At 37.0% G+C, this 23,715-nt stretch overlaps 1 protein-coding gene across 2 annotated transcripts in view; it reads left to right on the forward strand.

Moving 5' to 3' along the window:
- LOC150081769 (tetraspanin-5-like) overlaps positions 1 to 23,715 on the forward strand; it is a 226,413-nt gene that overhangs the window by 119,569 nt on the left and 83,129 nt on the right. Inside the window, exons 5-6 of one of the 2 annotated variants that reach the window (XM_090379628.1) lie at positions 714 to 842; positions 18,385 to 18,435. In XM_090379628.1, coding sequence (XP_090235754.1) covers positions 714 to 842; positions 18,385 to 18,435 — 180 coding nt within the window. The remainder of the gene's footprint in view (positions 1 to 713; positions 843 to 18,384; positions 18,436 to 23,715) is intronic. The other variant, XM_090379629.1, reaches the window with a different exon arrangement.

The following is a 23,715-nucleotide window of genomic DNA, read 5'->3' on the forward strand; positions in this document are numbered from 1 at the left end:
TGATTTTTTTTTTTTTTTTTTTTGTTATCGTAATGGATGGACCGATTACAATTGACAGCATAAATAGATCGCTTTTGATGTATTAGCATTAAATACAGTACACTATTTTCTAATTTTAAGAAAGTTTTTATTTAATGCATTTTTGTAATATTTAATTATTTTTTAATTAAGTCATTGTTGGGTACTATATAGGTGGTGCAACTGTCCTTTTCTTTAGTATATGATTTTTAAGATATTCTGGTTGCATGAGCTTTCCAGATGGTTAGATGCTGGATATCTATTATTTATTATATATTTTGCTGTTACGTTGTTTCATTTATATAATTTAAATAATTTAATCAGTGCTTTAAATTGAGTTGTTAATTGCATAGTAATTTCTTGTGTTGTGATCAAAAAAAACGCAAACACAAAGATCCCAATACTTTGTGTTTGCGTTTTTTTTTTCCTCATTTAAAAAACCGGCAATACAGATTATATTACAATAAATAAAAGATAATACAATAAATACACTTTTTCTTGTATTATGATGATAGTCATAGAAGTAATACCTATTCTATCCTAATGGACAATTTGCCATTACGTTCAGCAGCCCTCTGATCATGTTGAGCAAATACTATTGTCTTTTGCTTATTTTCTTAACCTTTAGTCTGCTATAAGTGCAGTTGTTTGTTTTCATAAACTGAGTAATGGTTGTTAAACTTTTTCATGGCTAGTTGGAATGTTGTGGTATTGAAGGGCCAAAAGACTGGGATATGAACATCTATTTCAACTGTTCTAGTATAGAAGTTGGAAGCAGAGAAGCTTGTGGTGTGCCTTTTTCATGTTGCAAGCCTCATCCTAATGTAAGTGTGATTGGTTTTTTTTTCTTTTATTTATTTTTTTATTCAAAATTATTTATATATATAATTTTCAGCATTCTTCTAGTACACACATATCAAAAGCATTGATCTTATCTTTGCTTTCTTTTATTGAAATCCAAGTTTAGCAGTCTTATAGTAAGACTGACCAAACATAACATCCCAACTTCTTTGATTTTATTTCTCTACTCATATTCTTTCTCATCAGCTCTTTTTGATGCTCGTTCCATCCACTCTTGTCAAATTTCCAAAGTATCTGAATTCTCTCACTTGTTCTACTAACCTTCCATTTATTCTAATTTTAAATTCTATATTTTCTTTTTCACTGAATACCATTATTTTTGATTTTCTCATGTTTAATCTCATGCCATACTCTTTTCCCCTTGTGTGAATTTTGTTAAATGCTCTCTTTAGTTCTGGTTTACTTCCAGTAATTATAATGGTGTCATGATTATCTAATTTTATGGATATTAGTTACACCTATTCTTATTCCTCTAATGTCTTCTATGGATTCTGATATTAATTCCTCACTGTATAACTTGAGTGAGGGAGACTACAAACATCCTTGTCTTTTGCAGCACTTGACTTGAAACCAATCTGTCATTTTGTTGTTTATTCTGAAGATTCTTTTGTTGTTTATTTTCTTAAGCATATTAAGCATCTCCTATGGTTAACTCTGTCAAAAGCTTTTTCAAAATCCACAAATCCAATGAACTGTGTTTTGTGATCCTTTATTATCTGCTTAGCAATGGTATTTAATTTCATTATTCCATGTTCTCTATTCCTCTTGTTCCTTTATTGTGAATAGAGGAACTCTTGTTCCTCTATTCATTCTAAATCCATACTGATCATCTCCTACACATTCTTCAATTCTTTTCTTTATCCTCCTCAATATAACCCCTAATAGAATTTTAGAGGCATGCATCATGATGCTTATTGTCCTGTAGTTGCTGCAATCTAGATTAATTTTCATCTTGCTTACGGGGATTGTTATTGTTTGCTGCTTATATTATTCCAACAGCTCTGCTGTCGTTTAAATATCATTCACAAGTTCTGTCTCCAAGGCATCTTGATTCATTATTTATAGAATTCAGTCAAGATATTATCCATTCCACAAGTCTTTCTGTTGCTTATTTTCTTTATTGCTTCTATTTCTTCCCTCAATTGGTAGGCCATCTTCAATCTCTGACATTTCCATTCCTTCTGTATTTCTCTCTACAGCTTCTCTCTATATATATTCTTTCCATGATATCTTTTTCCTCATGTAATATATTACCATTCTTATCTTTAACTGCTTCTGGGACTCTTCTTTCCTTCTGCTGAATTTCTTCTCTCTTCCGTCAAAGAAAGCAACCATGAATTTCGGAAGGAACCTTCTGAAACCCCCTTTTTTTTTTTGCATTTTATTTCCTCCTCAACTGTATAATTCCTTTAAACCTGTTACATCTTTCGTTCAGCGACAGACTCACATCAATTAAACTGCAAATGAATGAGAGTGAAACATTGAAGATAGTACAATGTTACGCACCACAAACTGGTTGCAAAGAAATGGAGAAGCTGGAGTTTGAGGACAAGCTCGAAGAGAACATCACAGGTGGGGATATAGTTATCATGGGTGACCTGAACGCAAAAGTCGGAGTGGAGAGACAAGGACTAGAATATATTGAGTCTGCATAGTTGGGGACCTAGGAATGATGATGGTGACAGGCTGTTGGATTTCTGTTTACAGAACAGCTTGGTCATAGGAAACACCTGGTTAAAGAAGACAGAGTCACAAAGTGACAAGATACGGATGGGGGCGATCAACAGTAATCCCCCCTTGAATATACACTCGTGGATAAAGAGCGACACAGAAGACTAGTGGGCGTCAATGTCATTCATAGTCTCCTTTTGTAGTGATCACAGGTTAGTTGTTGGAGTTGTCACAGTGTTCACCACTAAGACAGTGGTGAACACTGTGAAATCAGCAATGGAAAGCATTCAAAGACTGTATAGTAGGACTGACAGAGCAGGTTTGTGGAAGGACAAGTAATAGAAGGAGATGAAAAAAAGCCCATGGTGGAATGATAGGATTGAGAGAGGCTGTGAAAATAAAGAATAATGCATTCAAGACCTACTTTCAGAACAGAAATGATGAGAATAAAGAGAGATATGAAACCATGAAGAGAGAGGCTAAGAGGATAGTTAACGAGGAGAGAAGACTGTGGTTGGAAGAATGGAGTGAAAATCTATGACAAGATATCGACGGTAATAAAAAGACACTATATGGTATGGTGCGGAATAGAAGAAGTGATGGTGAACGGAGCAAATACTTGATGGATGAGAATGAGAAAATAATAACCAAGGTTGATGAAATAAGAGAAACATGGAAGAAGTATTTTGAAAATCTGTTGAACGTGCAGGACAGCCAGCAAAATGGACAAAGGCAGGTTGATCATAGAAGAGGGGATGGAAGTGAAGATGCAGAAAGAGAGCCGACAGACTTGATGTGGAATGATGTAATGCAGGCATGGAAAGGCTTGATGTGGTTGAGTGGTCAGGAGAGCGAGTGCAGCAGCACACGCTCTTTGAGTGGACCAGAATTCAAGTCCGTGACTGCTAAATACAATTAACATTTGTATTGATTGGTTGATTTATTGTAAACTCCACTAATCTGGTGGTCGTGCCGGAGTAAAAACAAATACATCAAGACAGGTAAGTCTGCTGGTATGGATAAGATAAAGGAGAGATGCTGAAGGCTACAGGCAAGGCAGGGATACCATGGACATACAGACTGTTCCATAAGATCTGGGATGAGAGATAGGTGCTGAAGGACTGGAAAGAAGGTTTGCTCATTCCCGTTCAAGAAGGGGAACAGGAAAAAGTGTACCAATTATAGAGGCATCACATGTTAGTAAGCTGTATGAGAGACTGGTTGAGTGGAAGATAAGAGGAGGATTGAAAATAGGATGGTCGAGGAACAGTATGGCTTTAGGCCTGGCAGATCGATGGTGGATATAATTTTCTGCATCAGGCAACTGATGGAAAAGTGTTATGAACACAATAAAGAATTATGGATGGCATTTTTGGATATAAAGAAAGCGTTTGATGCTTTGAAGCGAGAGAAAGTGTGTGAGGTTTGAGAAACTTGGGGGTAGAGGAACATTTTGTATAGAGAATTGAGAATATGTGCACCAATACAGTGAGCAAAGTAAGAACAGTGATGGGGTTGATGGAGAGCTTCGAAATAACATCAAGTTTGAGGCAAGGAGGCATCCTGTCACCACTACTATTCATAGCTGTCATGAATGATGTGCAATGTAGAGTGGTGGAACAACTTGGACAGGACCAGATGAAAGTCATGCTCTTCGCAGATGACCTCTGCATATGGGTAGAAAGCAGGGAACAAGTGTAATGGCAAGTTGATATATGGACTAGTATGGCCAATGAATTTGGACTGGTTTTCAGCCAGGAGAAGAGTGATGTAATGGTTCTAAAGAAGAGTGGCGAGCTTGACGGATACATTACAATGGAAGGGAAAGAGCTTTCTTTATAAAAAAAATGGTTAACAACTTCAAATAACTAGGAAACACCATTATAAAGACTGGAATGATAGACAGAAATAAGTAGAAGGATACAAGTGGGTGGGAATTTCTGTAGGCAGACAAAAGATCTGATCTGGAACAGGAACATACCACTGAAATGTAAGAAGGCTATATATCAGGCCTATTACATACCAGTTCTGACGTATGCATCTGAAACTTGGACTATGAGGAAAAAGGATGAAAGTAGAATTCAGGAGGCAAATATGAGATTTGTGAGGAGCATAGCCGGAAAGACAAGACAAGACATGACAAAATCAGGAATGATGTGATTAGGGAGAGAGTTCATGTTGAAAAACTCCAGAATAGGATTGTAAAGTCCCATTTGAAATGGTTTGGACATGTCAAGAGGATGAATGAGTGGCGTTTGCCAAGAAGAATGTTTGATTTACAATTAAGGTACAAAAGATCAAGGTGGAGACCAAGAATGAGATGGCAAGACATGATAAAGACCGATCTTTATCATGTTCTAAAAGATGTATGAGAGCTCTAACAGTCTCTCATACAGCATATCAGACCGATCTAAAGAGAGGAGGAAACTGGAGTGAAATCAAAGATAGAGAGAAGAACACGAATAGGGCATGGTGGCGAGGCTTCATATGTTGACCCGTGAAATAGCGGAATGATGATAGATGATGATGATATCTTTCATTCAGTGTGCCATGTGTTAAGTTGCTAGCATTTATTTTTCTCTTTTGTTTATTGTTAAATGCATCTACTCCCAACTGATTAACTGGGGGGGGGGGGGTCAGGAAATTAATTTCCCTGATAATTGATTTTCCAAATAACCTGCAAAATAAGCGAAATATCGGGATTATGAACAATATGTATTTTATATAGATATATATATATATATATATATATATTATGTGAGGTAAAATTTAGGCAAAAGTAATAAAAATAAATAGATATGGCTATGTAGCTATCATTAGAGGCAGCAAATGCACATCCTCCACATGATGCCTAATTATATCTGATAATTAAAATAAATATGATATTTAAAATAACCCTTTAACTCTTTAACCCTTTTTTGGTGATATTTCACGTCTTTTGGAACTGGTACCTTCGAGGGGGGGTACCGCTAAATTATTTATAATTGGCATTATTTTAAATTTATATCTTTTTTATTAATTGGGTTTAATGACTTAATTGACTAAATTATACTGGGGATTATCGACTACCTTTTTGTCCTATTATTTCTACTTTCCCTTCCCTGTTTGTTTATTTTATATTATTTTGTATTTTGTTTCGCTCTGCATTATTGCCATACTACTGGCTGATGTTTTTATTTTAAATATCATATTTATTTTAATTATCAGATATATATATATATATATAAAAAATTTGTATACCACCAGCACTATCTCAAACTCCAGCAAATACAATTAATATAACTTTTTTAACTTTATTCTTTATTAAATCTCGTACAGTTTGTTCACCAACATTGTACTCTTTCATTGAACCTTATGCTCTAACACCTTTTTCATATTTACTGATGAGTTTAAATTTTTTTGGGTTAAATTCAGAACTAGACTCTCACCCATAGATCTGTGCAACAGCAAATGATGGCCAGATCTAGATCTGGCCAATGCTTTGCTGCTCTCATGTGAGTAATTTAATTTTCATTAGAATATTTTATAGGTTATTATTTAACACTCAATTACTTTGAAATGTGTTGATGCATTTAATTTGCTTATTCAACCAAAAAACAATGTTTGGTGTACATTACTGTACACTCTACTAAAAAGGCTAGGTTAGTTTTTTCCACCAAATTCAGGATTGACAGATTCTAGTGAAAAATGGTGTCCATAATGTTTAGTATGCACCGTTTATCGCTTGAATCCTTCCCAAATTTGGTGGTGTAATATAAACTGACCTTTTTTTTTTTTTCCACTAGTGGAAATTCAAGTCTGTTAAGAAAACTACAAAAAATTAAGGTCAGGTTTACTGGCCTATCTGTCATATTCCTGCCAGCTCTACTTGCTTGCAAAATGGCATTTACCCTAATGCAAAATCGTGATGATTAGCAGCCATCAGCACAGTGTTGCAGATAGATCTGGCCATCATTTGTTGTTGCAAAGATCTATGGGTAAGAGTCTTGTTGTGAAGTTTAGTTGTTTTTTGTTGTATTGAAAGAACAATTCTTTTTCTTTTTAACTTTACTTTACATATACTTACTAACAACCACAACCCAAAATGTCGCTGCCTGCTTAACACCCACTAACTGATGAACAATGAATACATGCCTGTTTGTATGCACACAGGATAGGAATTCCTAAGGAACAGGATTGTACATTAGTCTCAAAGTGGCAGATTAAGAGTTTGTGAGGTCCTAAGTGATATTTTTTAAAAAACATTTAAATTTAAAAATAAATTATTGCAAGTGGAAATTGTAATTGAATTTTTAAGACATTTAAATCAATTTTTTCACCCCCCCCCCCCCCCGCTTAAACTGCCCTCTCATAATCGGGAGTCTACTGCATTTTGTTCTGGTTTCAAAATGCTTCTAAATTCCAATTTTTGTTATTGCTACTCTTTTTTATAATTAGCATTTGTTGAGGAATATGATGCAAGAAAGCAAACTTATACAGCGTCAGCCAAAAAAAAAAAACAACACCCTTCCCGTTTCACCCATCCAGTCACTCCAAATGTTTGTCTAGTTCAACCTTAAATTTATTTAAACTATCAACTTCCACAAGAATAGATGGAAGTCTGTTCCAGCAATCAACTACCTGTTGGCTAAAGGCAAACTTCTACACATCTATTCTACAACTGTCTTTCCTCGATTTGAATCTGTGTTCCCTCAGGTTCTTAGTCTGAGCAAGCGGAAGTATCCTGTCAGCATTGAGCCTGCTCAAACAATTCCAGATCTTATACACCGCAATCAGATCACCTCGCAGGTGCCTAGTCTCCAGATGCTGCAACTTGCAGAAATTAAGCCTTTATTCATAAATGCACCCCTTTGTTCCTCTCACCAATCTTGTTGCCCTTCTTTGTACTCGTTCTAGCAACTCTACATTCTTCATAAAATGAGGCCTCCAGACCTGCATGCAGTACTGAAGGTGTGGCCTGACCATTGCCTTATAGAAAGGGATAATCACTTCCTTGTCTGCTAGCAAAATTCCTATATATCATTGACAAAACTCCATGACCTACTCTAGCAGCCCATCTGCACTGCTCAGAGAACTTCATATCTGATGTTATTGAATGCAGGTTCGAATCATATGCAGTACTTTGCATTTGTCAATGTTAAATTTAAATTGCCACTTCTCAGCCCATCTGCCTAACTTTTCTAGATCCTGTTGCAGTAGCATACTGTCTTTAGTGTCATTAACAACCCTGCCAACCTTTGTATTATCTGCAAACTTGGACATTAAGCCTGATATACCTTCATCAATATCATTGATAAATACACAAAACAACAATGGGCCCAGCACTGAACCCTGGGGGGACTCCACTAATAACATTAGTCCACGTAGAGCAGTGTCCATTTATTACCACTCTCTGCCATCTCCCACTCAACCATCCCTTTATCCATTACCGTAAGTTGCCCTTAATGCCATACTGCTCCAATTTGTACAGCAGTCTTCCATGTGCAACAGTATCAAAAGCTTTCCTGAAATCCAAGTATGCGATATCAAAATTATTTGTTGCATCCAGTTCCTTTGTGACCACATCGTAGTATCCAGTCAAATTTGTCAGACAAGACTTCCTCTTAACAAACCCATGCTGTGTCTGAACTGTTGCTGCTGTCTTGTCTAGGTGATCCTGTATCACCTCTTTAATCAGTGACTCCATTATTTTCCCCAGAACAGAAGTTAAACTAACAGGTCTGTAATTATTTTTGTCACCCTTTTAACCATCTTTGTAGCCGACCGGGCTAGCCGAGTGGGTCAAGTACCTGCCCGGCAACCCAAAGGTCGCGGGTTCGATTCCTGCCTCGGGCTTGGATCAAAGTACTGCAAAAACCTTGGGAGGTGCAATATGGCCACAGAAGCCAATGCGCCAACAACTACCAAATCAAAAAAAAAAAAAAAAACCATCTTTGTGAATTGGTGATATATTTGCATATCTCCAATTCATGGGACTTCCCCTGACTCTAGGATGCTCTCATAATTATGGCTAAGGGTTTGCTTACTTCCCTTGCTGTCTTCTTCATTATAACTGAATAGATTCCATCTGCCCCAGGTGCCTTTTTTATGTTTAACTTCAACAATTTATCCTCCACTTTGCTCTCAGTTATCACAAAATCACTTAGCTCCCTGTTAGAGTTTGATAAACTTCTGGCATTTAGCTGTATAATTATCCTGCAGGCTAAAGGGTTGAGGTTTGAGCCACAGTCTGCACCCGGCAAAGCTTTGGAGTTCTTTGTAATATATTTATATCTCTTAGTTATTATAATATGGGTTGACTATTGATGATCATACTCAGGTAGCTGATAAACTGAATGAGTATTTTACATCTACATTCACAAATGAGGAGTTATTCAATGAGGGAAATGCCAGAAGTTTATCAAACTCTAACAGGGAACTAAGTGATTTTATAATAACTGAGAGCAAAGTAGAGGAGAAACTGTTGAAGTTAAACTTAAAAAAGGCACTGGGTGTGGACGGGATCTATCCAGTTATATTAAAGAAGTCAGCAAAGGACATAAGCAAACCCTTAACCATAATTATGAGAGCTTCCTTGGACTTAGGAGAGATCCCCATGGACTGGAGGTGTACAAATGTGTCACCAAATCACAAAGGGGGGTTTCAAAGATGACACAGGTAACTATAGACCTGTTAGTTTAACTTGTGTTCCGGGGGAAAATAATGGAATTGCTGGTTAAAGAAGCATTGCAGGATCATCTAGACAAGACTGCAGTAATAGTTAAGACACAGCATGGGTTTGTTAAAGGGAGGTCTTGTTTGAGCAATTTGATTGGATACTATGATGTGGTTACAAAGGAACTGCATGCAAAAGGTAATTTTGATATTATATACTTGGATTTCAGGTAAGCTTTTGATATTGTTGCACATGGAAGACTGCTGTACAAATTGGAGAGGTATGGCATTAAGGGTAAGTTGCTACAATGGATAAAGGGATAGTTGAATGGGAGATGACAGAGGTTGGTAATTAATGGATACTGCTCTTCGTGGACAAATGTCATTAGTGGAGTTCCCCACTGTTTGGTGTTGGGCCCATTGTTGTTTTGTATATTTATCAATGATATTGATGAAGGTATATCAGGTTTAATATCCAAGTTTGCAGATGATACAAAGGTTGGCAGGGTTGTTAACAACAGTAAAGACAGTATGCTACTCTAACTGGATCTAGATAAGTCGGGCAAATGGGCTGAAAAGTGGCAACTGAAATTTAACATTGACAAATGCAAAGTACTGCATATGGGTAGCAATAACCGAAGAGAAACGTACCAACTGTGTGCTACTACACTCGGGGGAAGTCAAAACTGAAAAAGACGTGGTGATAATTGTGCAGTCAAATATGAAGTTTGCTGAACAGTCATATTTGACTGTTCAGCAAACAGGCATAGATAGAGCCGAATGGGCTAGCCGGGTGGGTAAAGTGCCTACCTGGGAACCCAATGGTTGCAGGTTCGAATCCCTCCTCGGGCTTGGATCAAAATTACTGCAAAAATCTTGGGAGGTGCATTATGGCCACAGAAGCCAATGCGCCAACAACTACCAAAAAAAAAAAAAAAAGCAGGTCATAAGAGTGTTGTCAATGATATATAGGAATATTGCCAGCAGGGACAAGGAGGTGATTATCCCGTTATACAAGGCGATGGTCAGGCCACACCTGGAGTACTGTGTACAGGTCTGGGGGCCTCATTTTAGGAAGAATGTAGAGTTACTAGAACGAATACAAAGAAGGGCAACAAGATTGGTGAGGGGAACAAAGGGGTGCTCTTAAGAAGAAAGGCTTAATTTCTGCAAATTGCATTGCCTGGAGAGTAGGCACCTGTGAGATGATCTGATGGAGGTGTATAAGGTCTTGAATGGGTTGAGCAAGCTGAATGCTGATGGGATTCTTCCTCTTGCTCAGATCAACCTGAGGGGGCACAGATTCAAATTGAGGAAAGACAGTTGTAGAATAGATGTGCGGAAATTTTCCTTTAGCCAGCAGGTAGTTGATTGGTGGAACAGACTTCCATCTTTTGTTGTGTAAGTTGATAGTCTAAATAAATTTAAGGCTGAGCTGGACAGGCATTTGGAATGAATGGAAGGGTGAAATGGGAGGGGTTTTTTGGCTGATGCTGCATAAGCTTGCTTTCTTGCATCCTATGCCTGTACTAATGCTAATATAGGCATTTGGTGTCTAGTAATTCCATTAGGTGAAATCCAAGCATGCCTGCATTTACTTTTTTTGCTCAAACCAGGTGTTACCAATCCATAAATCATATCTATTGCAAAATTCTACCAAATGATCACCTCTTTCATTCCTTTCCTATATCAAAATTCCTTTCCTATATCAAGGTTCATTCCTATATCAAACAGATATAGGAATGAACGATGCCTACTGTGTTTCCATCTCTATCCTGTCCTACTTTTGCATTCCATTCACCCATTATAATCACAATGCCTTTAAATTTCTTTTTCATCATGACTTCCTCAAATTATTGGCAGAATTCATTTATTTCTTCTTCAGTGCTGTCTGAAGTCAGTGCATATACTTGAATGATCTCTCTCTCTCTCTCTCTCTCTCTCTCTCTCTCTCTCTCTCTCTCTCTCTCTCTCTCTCTCTCTTCTCTCTCTCTCTCTCTCTCTCCTTTACCCTCATTATGATTATTCTTTCGATGATCTAAAAATATCTTTTATGTAACTTGTGTCATCTTTCACAATATGAACATTAATAGGAGTATCCAATATTCTTATCTTACATCCTCTTTTGTGCAAATCTTATTAAAATATATAAGAACAGGGTTCAACTTGTTTCATTTTATAAATAATTAAACTCAATGAAGAGAGTTACCTCAGTATTTTCTTATAAAACCCTTTTATTCTGATTCTCACTATATTACTCAAGTTAATTACTTAAATGAATTTTTTCAGCACTCGAAAGAAAGGCAACGATCCAAAATAGCCGATATCAACAATTGGAGAGGGGGGGGGGAGAGAGAGAGAGAGAGAGAGAGAGAGAGAGAGAGAGAGAGAGAGAGAGAGGGAGGGAGGGAGGGAGGGAGGGAGAAAGTCTTTATTGCTACTCCAACCTCACATTCGGAACTACAATAAATCATCCCAAATACGAATGAGTGCAAAAAAAAGACAGCATTACAAATTAAAATATAAAGAACAAATAAAATATACTATCTTTAAAGCTGACAAAGCTTTTTCAGCTAGGGTGTCGTGTTCACGGGTTATAGAAGCATAATGTGTGCGATATTTAAAAGGAAAGGGATTAACTAATTCCCTGGTGCATGCATCTAAACAACCAGAAGTCCGAAATGAGAAAAATAAGGGCGACAAACATCGAGTTTCCATGAAGTTTCATGTCAAGGGTTTCAGCAATGAGCAATTTTGTATAATTGTGTTCAATTATTCAGGATTTTAGCTTCATTAAGAAGAAAGGTGTATCCTTCAGTAATCGCATGATATGCTGATTCGGATGTGGCAGAACGTGAAGCTCAAACTCACACAGAATGCTGCTTAACCCTTTGTTCTAAAGCACATGTTGAGCCCTGATATGAAGAATCACAATCCATACATGAAATATTGTAAACCAGATTGTTTGTTTGTAATGAATTATGACCAGAATGTTTGTTTAAAACAACATGTAACTTTTTTTTATCTTCATCTTTATATTTTTCTGCATCTTGGACCATTCTTTCATTTTCTTCCTTTATCATTTGTGATGGTAATCTTATTTTTTTCCCTGTATCAAAAGTAGAAACATTAAGTATACCAATGTCAAAGGTTACCTCAATCTGAGGGACTCCTCTAGAAGAAGGAGGGATGCCAATTAGCTCAAATTTCCCCAGGAGGTTGTCACCTTTGGTCATTGCATGTTCACCTTCATACACTTGGTTCAAAACTCCAGGCTGATTATCTGAATAAGTAGTGAAGGTCTGTTTCTGTCTAGTGGGAATTGTGGTATTGTGCTTGATCAAAATAGTCATCACACCCAGCAGTTTAAATCCCAAGAGGTAATGGAGTTACATCTAGCACATGAATTATATCACTATAGATATGATCAATGTCTCCAGTCAAACAGATATCATATGCCAAATAGCATATGATATCTGTAATATGTGTCCCACCAAGAACTTTTTTATGGCCTATTATATGTATTCTTCACTTTCATTAAATTTGTTTTATTTCAAGCAGTTTTTCGTATTGATTTAGTTGTACTGCTACAATGTGCATCTCTAATGGTTTTTGTTCCTCCTATCCCAAAATTCTTCAATATTGTCCTTATTCAAGTTTTTCAAGTTTCTGGATGCATGTCCACATTATATCACTCTAGACATGATGGTTATTATCTCTAGTTAAATGATATCATATGCCAAAGAGAGTATGATATCTGTAATATATGCCTTGACTAAATGTCACATTATATCATTCTGGATGTGATAGTTATATCTCCAGTCAAACAGATATATGTAATATGTGCCCCCATCATATTGCTTTGGGTATGATTAGTCTTCAGTCAAACAGATATATCCGAATAGTAGCAGAGTGAATTATATAAAGCAAGATAACTGAATATCTTTTTTGCAAGAATCACTTATTTTGGGAGTAGCATAACTGAAATAAAATAAAACTGTTTCATTTTTATGCAGTTAAGTTCATAAGATAAAACTTTTTTAATCATCTTAGCAGTGTGAATCACAAGTCTGACCTAACCTAAAACAGTCCTTACATATTTTATTGTTAAGAAGCTAATTCCACAGTTCCCCTATATGCAGAACCTTCTAGACAGGAATATAATTATACTTCAGTCACATCACTGGTTTGTTAAGGGTTGATCTTGACTGACCTATCTGATTGGAGTTGTGATGCAGTAACAAAGGAACTGGATACAAAAAATAATTCTGATATCATATACTTGGATTTCAGGAAAGCTTTTGATACTCTTGCACATAAAGACTGCTGTACAAATTGGAGCAGTAGCATTAAAGGCAAGTTACTGCTCTGGATAAAGCAGGACCAGATTTCCATTAGGCACTGTGCCCTAAGGCACAGTGCACATTAGGCACTGTGCCTTAGGGCCTATGACAGTATTAGGGCCTGCGAAGAAAGGGGGAAAAAGTTTAAAAAAAAATAGGGGGGAAAGGTTTTCAGACTTAAAAATAATATAACTATAAAACTTCAACATTATACTTGAAATTAAAAGAAACAAAATCTACAATATTGTCAATATCTAGATTACTTGTAACATTTCTTAGGATTACAAAAGTTTCTTGCTCGGGCTTCTCATTGTAGCAAAATCTTTAAGAATGTCCTCAGAGTCCATATTACGAGTAATATTGTTCTTGACACATAGAAGTGTCAATGACGATAAATGATCTTGGCTCATAGCTGAGCTTACACAGTTCGTGATCTGCTTAAGTTTCGAAAATGACCACTCTCCTTCAGCATTCAATCCAATTATGGATAGATAAATTCTTAAAGCTATGTGTATGTTTGGGGAAACTAGTAATCAGTTTATCTTTTATTTGCACCTTTATTAATTCTGCCACAGATGTTTTGTCTTTGTATAGTGCCAAAAACAATAGGAATTCATCAATGAAGTCTACTTCTAAGTCGGACGAGTAGGTGTTGGGGGTGTTGACTAATGCTGTGGCTTTGGATCAAATTTCTTCTTTTGACGTAGATTTATCTATAAGAAAACTGAAGGTATCATGTAATGTACTGTATCATTTTGTCATTTCTGTGACCAGTATGTCTAAAATATGATAAAAAATTTGAATTCGAAATGTGTCTTTTGCACTTAGTTCTGCTGGTGCCAATTCCTCTGGTGTTTCATCAAACGGTTTCTTCCTTTTTCGCTTTTGGTCTTCATATTGTCTGTAATCAGAATTTGGAACAAATTTTTTTGCCATTTTTTCAAAATCATCAAATTTGTCTTCGTCTCTAACATCAATCAAATAATCCAGAAGAGCATCATAATTTCACAATTACGCCTAACTCGATTCCAGGTTCTTGAATTGCTTTATTCTCTCTATCTATGTTTTTAGACTGTCTTCCCAAATGACATTCATTAATGCTGTTTCTAACCTGTTCAGTTTATTTATCAAAGCTTTTGCTTCATAAACCACTGTTGGCTTTTGTTCTTCGCATTCTGAGATATCAATGAGTGCTGCATGAATTTTACTGTAATTTTTTTTCATTGATCTTGCAGCATCGTAACATGATGGCCATCTTGTGTCTGATAGATTTTTGATCAAGATTGTATTCTCCATCGTACTCAATTTAGACCATGTTTGTGGTGAGGGTGCAAAGAATGTGTAGCGCGACTGTAAAATGGCGAAAAAATTAATGGCAGCCAAACAGCTTTCTGTGGATGTGGTCCCTACTAAATTAAGACTGTGTGAAGCACATGGAACCCATACTTCTAGTTTGTTGACTTCCTTGAATATGACTTGGACTCCAGAATGCATCCCACTCATATTAGCAGCGTTGTCATATGACTGAGATCTACAATTTGCTACATCTATTCCATGTTTATCAAGAACAGATGCTACCGTGTCAAAAAGATATTTTCATCATGCTTTTCAATGGGAACAAACATCAAGAAATGCTCATGTACTTCACCATCTTTTGATACATTACAAATAATGACCAACAACTGATTTGTGCGACTTATATCAGGAGCCAAATCTATGCTGGTGTCGTAATATTTGGTTTCTTTAATTTCAGATGTGATGTGTGCCAACACTTTTGGCCATAATAAATTGATAAATTGTTCATATGTGGTTGAAGGCAGGTACAAAACATTTGCACTTCCTGGATTTCTGTATTTTCTTATATGCTCTTTTATAAAAGGATCAAACTCAGAAGATCGATACACCCGAGGAATTTGCCATTGTTAGGATTATTGTGTTGCTCATTATCACCACGAAAAGCTATACCTCTTTCTGCCAAAAATTTTACTACCACAACTACTCTTCTTAAAACTTCAGTTCAGTATTTAGTTGCTTTTCCTTCTCGATTTGCAGTTTTTTGTCAATCCGGGTAGACTTTTGGAACTACAACATATCAGATATAGAAGTGAAATGCTCTTTTGATTTTGCATGCATTGTGATTCTTGCATGTGCATTTTTCCAGTCATCGAATCCAGTTTGAAATCGATTACATATCTCATTAAGTCCATCTTTAAATAATATATACATATAACAATACACTTTCCCAGTAGATTCTGAGAATATTAGCCAGTCTCTTTTAACAATCTTGCCATTTCCCATTTTCTTATAAAAATTCTTTTCTAGCATATCTTACTTTTTCGCTAAATTTTTATACATTGATTTCAAATTGCATTCTAAATTCTGAGACAGCACATTTTGGGCAACGTGATGAATGAGATCAGCATTTATTTTCCATTTAGCCAGATCAGTACTGAAATCTGATAGTGAAACAATAGCAGATGTTTTTTGGGTACTTATGTCATTCACAGGCTCTGATTCATCCTTATTTGCAATTACATCAGTTGTAGATGTCGACACTATGGAATCTACCTGGTCTGATTCTAATTCTATATCAACTTGACCTTTATTTGTTCCTTTGTCGGTAGGTCTAGAGGTAGGCCTATGAATGGCATCACTGAAATCTTCAGATTGAGAAAGAGTAGGCTTATTGCAAGAACAGTTTGGAACATTTATATATTTCAGCACATTGAATTTTTCATTTTACCCAAAGCCTTTTCTTTTTTCATAACTAGATTTGAGTTTTTGCATATATCCATCAGACTTTTAAATCATGTCAACCACAGTTAACACAAATTATTCTAGGATTAGAATATGAAAAATTGAAAATACTGCTCACCAGTCTTCTTTTACAAACTTATTCAACTATTTACTACCACTCTCTTTACAATAACTCACATGTATATATTTGTGAGTGCAACTATTTTGAACTGGAGAATGCACAAAAATAACTTTCTTTTGAAACAAGTCAGTTTAACAAGATAAGCATGAGACAACAGTCATACAGGTTTATACATATTTATACACATTCATTCATACATGCATGCTCTGATCAATTGCTCATACTTGCATTACATCAAAAGATCTAATTTGCAGTCAGTATGTTAATACAGTATAATTTATTATAAGAAATATTTTACTCCTCTTTTCCCACTTTTCTGATTAAAAGTGCCTAGGGCCTGCAAGCATTAAAATCCAGCCCTGGGATAAAGGGATAGTTGAATGGGAAAAGGCAGAGAGTGGTTAATGGACACTGCTCTTCATGTACTGATGTTATTAGTACAGTCCCCCCCCCCCAGGATTCACCGCTGGACCCATTGTTTTCTGTATTTATCAGTGATATTGATGATGGTATATCAGACCTAATATCCAAGTTTACAGATGATACAAAGGTTGATAGTGGTTAATGATGGAAATGACAGTATGCTACTGCAACAGGATCTAGAAGAGTTAGGCAAGTGGGCTGAGAAATGGCAGTTGAAGTTTAACACTGACATATGCAAAGTATTGCATATGGGTAGCAGTAACTCCAGAGTAACATAGCAACTGTGTGGTATTACTCTCTGGGTAGTGGGAAAAACACCTGGGGGGGGGGCAATTGTGCAGTCAGATACGAAGTTCTCTGAGCAATGCAGACAGGCTGCCAAGATAGCTAATGAGATTTGTCAATGATATACAGGAATTTTTCTAACAATGATAAAATGATTATTCCATTGTATAAGGCAATGGTTAGGCTGCATCTTGAGTACTGAATAAAATTTGGAGGCCTCATTTTAGAAGGCATGTGGATCTTCTGGAACAGGTGCAGAGAATGGTAATGAGGTTGGTGAAGGAAACTAATGGGTTGTCTTACCAAGACAGTTCTGCAAATTGCAGCATCTTGAGACTAGGCACTTACAAGGTGATCTGATTGATGTTTTTAAGGCTTTGAATGGATTGGGCAAGTTCATTCTTTCCCATGCTCAGGCTACCCGTAAGAGGGCATAAATTCAAATTGAGGAAGGATGGTTGCAGGAAAAACGTGTGGAATTTTCCCTTTAACTTGCAAGTTAAAGCAGATTTCTGGAAAAAACTTCCATCTGCTACTGTTGTGGAAGTGTTGGAGAGAGAGAGAGAATGGATAAGTAAAATGGGAAGGTTTTTTATTTATTTATTATTATTTTTTTGGCTGATGCTGTATTATAAGCTGTATTCTTGCATCATTTGCCAATACTATTACTAATTTGCATTCATCCAGAATGTAATCAGTAGTTGGAATAAGCTTCCACCTAGTGTTGTAGAAGTAGGTAGCTTCTACAAATTATTAGAAGGAATAGGAAAATGAAATCCCCCTCCCAGCTGATGCTTTATAAACTTAGCTTCCTCGCATCATGTTGCTAATACTAAAAACATACATTGTATTAAAGTACAGTTTCTGATTATTAACAACATGAATATCTTATATGGCAAGGGTGTCAAACTGGAGGTTGCACTCTTGTCTTTTGTTGTATGGTCAAGATGTTGCTAATTTTTACCAGTTCCTGTTAAAATTATATAAAAATAATAGTGATGATGCTTGAGGATTTTAATAAAATTCACAAATTATATGAACCTTCATAAGTTTTACTATTCAGGAGATTATATATTCAAGAGCCAATATATGCAAAAATTATATTTCTTTCACTAATGCCACACTAGCATGTGCTATGTGTGTACCAGTGGAGCCCTTGAGATCATGGGTGAAATCCACATGTGCTTCTGAGTTTGACATCCTGTCTTGTAAGATTACATCTTTTGTATTAAATTGTAGTTTTCTTTTCAGGAAATAATAAAAAATAAACAGTGTGGTTATGATGTACGTAAACAGGATTATGTAAGTATAAATTATCAGTTTAACATTGAAAATCTTTTTTCTCTGCTTAACATTAAATAATTCAGTGTGATATTCCTAATAGAAATGCAGTAAAATCCCATTACAGAGAACTTCTTGGGAAACAAATCATTTTGTTGTATTGAAATTTTGTTCTAATGAATATGCAAATAAATCTGATGTTAGCAAAAGTAAATATTGATACATGATCAGGTATTTCTTCAGGGGACTACACCTGATCATGCATCAAGGACTGCATTTCTGTACCATTTGCCTGCTCTAAATTCTATTTACATATTCTTTTTACAAATTCTATTATATTTACCTAACTTCTATTTGCATTTTCTACCTGAATTTGTACTCAGTTAATTTTCTTACAATATACACCTAGTTTTAATTTTAATTTACCTTAATTATTTTTTACACTGGATTGGGACTGCCTTGTCCATACTTTGTGAGACTTATACTGCTTTTGATCCCACTTAATTTATTATTAAATTTCTTCTCTTACACATTTATGGACAAGTTTAGAAATACAGTTATTGATGCATGATTAAGTGTAGTCCCCTGAAATACCTGATCATGTATCAATATTTACTTTTGCTAACATCAGATTTATTTGCTCTGCCCCTTTTGAATTATAGCCAAATTTATCCACCCTTATCTGATGCTAGCTACCATTACTTTTATTTATTTATCATTTTGACTTAATCATTTTTACTTTACAGGTCACTCCTCTCTAATTGGCTTTACAATTCAGCTGTAATTTTACCTAATTCATCATAACTTATAGGATTCACATTCTTTTTACCTTTTCACACCTGCATTTTCTCATATTTCTACTAACCTTTTCTTTTTAGCTTTTGGCATCATGTGTAACTTACATTTACATCTTCACACCTAACTGCCATATTTATTAAAACATACATATATAAACTTATACATCCTTTACTGCTGCTTTGTGCACTCTGGTGCATTTGTCTTATCTAATTTATTAAAAAAATTTTTTTTTTATCTTTCCATTAATACTCCAGGTTATAACCCATCATATCCTATATTTCACGCACACATGCACACACGCACAGAGAGAGAGAGAGAGTCCAAGCACAATATTATGACGATCCTCCAATGCAGACGTCACACATGCCTAGCAAATCATACAGCACACGTGTCAAGTTTACACACCGCAAGCATATAAGGCTTGATGTTCGGCATCCATGAACACAATAACAGCCTCTGTCATGGGCAAAGCACACGCCCTATCGGGCCAGGGGTGCTAGCATTTCCGAAACAGCAGACCTTGTGAAATGCTCGCGTGCTGCAGTGGTGAAAGTATATCAAGACTGGACAAATGGGGGACAGTTTTGACGACCCGACGTGCCAGTTTTGATGACCCGACGTGCCAGTTGTGGAGCCCCATGCACCATTGATCCCAGAGGTGAACGTCGACTGAAACGGTTGGTTGGTGGTTCGCCGACCGGGCTAGCCGAGTGGGTAAAAGTACCTGCCCGGCCACCCAAAGATCGCGGGTTCGATTCCCGCCTCGGGCTTGGATCAAAGTACTGCAAAAACCTTGGGAGGTGCAATATGGCCACAGAAGCCGATGCGCCAACAACTACCAAATAAAAAAAAAAAAAAAAAAAAAAACGGTTGGTCAAGACCGATTGGCATGCTACTCTTGCTCAATGGGCCATCCAAATGAACTGTGTGACCACCAGAAAGGTCTCCAGCACGACAGTGCAGCGAGAACCCTCTTGTGCATTGGGCTCCGGAGCAGATGCTTGGTGACAGTACCCATGCTGACAGCCATTCATCACAAACAACGTCAGTTTACACAGCAATACCAACACTGGACCCTAGCCGAGTGGCAATGGTTGGCCTTCTCCAATCAGTCATGGTTTCTGTTCCACCGATTGGATGGACGGTGGCGTATTAGGTATTAAACCTCCAAGGACAGACATCTGGACACGATTCTTGGCAGAATGCAGGCTAGTGGGGGGGCACTGATGGTCTGGGGAATGTTTCCATGGCATGGCTTGGGTCTGCTGATACCTCTGGAGGGCACCCTGCAACCAAATGGTTACCCATAGATCGTCACCAATCAGGTACACCCGTACATGTTGACCGTGTTCCCTGAGAGTGATGGTATCTATCAGCAAGACAGTGTGCCATGCCGTGTCACCAGAATTGTCCGTGAGTGGTTTGAGGAGCACAACGAAGACTTCAAGCTACTCCCTTGGCCGCCGAATTCCCCGATCGTAACCAAATTGAAAATCTATGGGACCGCCTCAATCGACACATCAGACAGATGGATCCTCCACCAACCAAGGAACCTACTGAAACTCCGGGATGCACTGCAGTCTGCATGGTCACAGATACCCGTAGCAACCTTCCATTGCCATTTGAGTCGCTCCCACAGTGGCTGGCTGCGGCGTATGCTGCAAAAAGCGCATATTCTGGATATTAGGTAGGTTCACATAAAAATGTGACTGGACCCTGTACAGGAACTCCTCGACTTGCGTAATACTCGACTTACAGAAATTCAACTTTACGTTAGTTTTTGCTGGCCAGTGAAAACTTAAAACAATCGTGGAAACTTATTTTGCATCCCGTAGGAATAAATGGAGGTATCGTGAAAATATCGTAATGTGAACCTAATAACACATTTTTTTTTTTTTTTTTTTTTTTTTTTTGTAATTCGTTCCAAGTCCTTGGAAGTTGAAAATATCCCTATATTACTAAGCTATTTATCTCTCTAAAAGGTCGTATTTATAATGGAAATTGCACTACCCTTTCATCTTTATCATATGTTCCCGTTATAAGAATCAATTTTGAACGCCTTTGTGATATTTTTCTAAAGCACATTTCTGGAGGTCACAACCATAAAATAAACACAATTTGCACTTTCCGGTCCGGTTTATTGGACTTCTCTGTTAGTGCATCTAATTATAAACAGGTAGTATACTCGATCTTATTGCATTTGCGATAATACTGATAACTGCAAATATGTGAATTTTTACCCTATTATGATTAAATGTGATCCACTTCGCTGAATTCTTCAATCATGTAAAAAACAAATTTTCAGAATCTTCTCTTCATTCCTATTTACTTATTACAATGATGAAGGGAAAGGGACCAACGGAAAGTGCAAGTGCCAGGAAATGAAATAAAATTCATTTAGAAATGAAGATGAAAATGAAGTGCGAAGCAGGACAGTTTGTCATCTATTGCAAGGGAATTAGGTCTCGCTGTTTCAACAGTGAATACTATTTTAAAGGACAGTGCATGTATAAAATAACATGTAGTAGTAGTAGTGGCATGTGATGCAAGAAAGCAAGTGTATGAGCTTATGCAGCATCAGCCAAAAAAAAAAAAAAAAAATCACACCATTCCCTCCAAATGCCTGTCCAGTTCCTCCTTAAATTTATTTAACCTATCAACTTCCACAACGACAGATGGAAGTTTGTTCCAGCAATTAACCACCCGCTGGCTAAAGGCAAATTTCCGCACATCTATTCTACATCTGTCTTTTCTTAATTTGAATTTATGCCCCCTTAGGTTCGTAATCTGAACAAGTGGAAGGATCCCATCAGAATTCAGCGTGCTCAACCCATTCAAGGCCTTATATACCTCAATCAGATCACCGCGCAGGTGCCTAGTCTCCAGCCACTGCAATTTGCAGAACTTAAGCCTCTCTTGGTAAGAGGATCCCTTTATTAGTATTAGTGTTAGTAACGGCCGCATGGTGCAAGAAAGCCTATGGCTTATGCTGCACCAGCCAAAAAAAAAAAAAAAAAAAAAATCCGAACAAAACAATGATAAAAACAAAAAAAAAAAATAATAATAACTAAATAATAATAATTAATAAATAAAAAAAATAAAATAAAAAGGAAATTAAACCTATCATCCTATGTGCTTCCCTTACCCGAAAGTACTATCCAGATGACCTTTGAATTTCCCCAAACTGTCGGCCTCTACCACCCATGAAGGCAACTTATTCCAGTAATTTATAACTCGCTGGCTAAAATAGAACTTCCTGCAATCCAAACTAAACATTTCCCCCCGTAACTTGAATTTATGTCCCCTAGTTCTAGCATCATTTATAATCTTGAAAATTTTGTCCTCATTCATTTTACTGATGCCTCTCAGAGCCTTAAACACCTCAATCAAATCTCCTCTAAGGTGTCTAGTTTCCAAACTCTGCAACCCACATATTCGAAGTCTTTCTTCATAAGGACGCCCTTTTGCCGATCTCACCAGGCGAGTTACCCTTCTTTGCACCCTTTATTCCCCTCACCAATCTTGTTGCCCTTCTCTGTACACGCTCAAGTAAATCTACATCCTTCCTAAAATGAGGCCTCCAGACCTGTACACAGTACCCAAGGCGTGGCCTGACCATTGCCTTATACAGAGGGATAATCACCTCCTTTTCCCTGCTAGCAAAATTCCTATATATCATTGACAAAACCCCATGACCTGCCCTGGCAGCCTGTCTGCATTGCTCAGAAAACTTCATATCTGACTGCACAATTACTCCCAGGTCTTTTTCATTTTCTACCACCTTAAGTGTAGTACCACACAGTTGGTATTTCTCTGGGGTTACTTCTACCCATATGCAGTACTTTGCATTTTTCAAGGTTAAACTTCAGTTGCCACTTCTTAGCCCATCTGCCCAAATTATCTAGATCCTGTTGCAGTAGCACACTGCCATTACTATCATTAACAACCCTGCCAACCTTTGTATCATCTGCAGACTTCGACATTAAGCCTGATATACCTTCATCAATATCATTGATAAATATACAAAACAACAGTGGATCTAACACCGAACCCTGTGGGACTCCACTAATAACATTAGTCCACGAAGAGCAGCACCCATTGATTACCACCCTCTGTCTTCTCCCACTTACCATCCTTTTATCCATTGTAGCAACTTACTCTTAATACCATTCTTCTCCAATTTGTACAATAGCCTTCCATGCGCAACAGTGTCAGAAGCTTTCCTGAAATCCAAATATATGGTATCAAAATTATTTTTTGCATCCAGTTCCTCTGTAACCACATCATAATATCCTATTAAATTTGTCAGACAAGACTTTCCCTTAACAAACCCATGCTGTGTCTGAATTATTGCTGCAGTCTTGTCTAGATGATCCTGCAATGCATCTTTAACCAGTGACTCCATTATTTTACCCGGAACAGAAGTTAAACTAACTGGTCTGTAATTACTCGTGTCACCCTTTGATCCCCCTTTGTGAATTGGGGATACATTTGCACGTCTCC

This window comes from Mastigoproctus giganteus, chromosome 8 (assembly GCF_048544385.1).
Source record: "Mastigoproctus giganteus isolate SK-2022 chromosome 8, ASM4854438v1, whole genome shotgun sequence".
NCBI classification, from domain to species: domain Eukaryota; kingdom Metazoa; phylum Arthropoda; class Arachnida; order Uropygi; family Thelyphonidae; genus Mastigoproctus; species Mastigoproctus giganteus.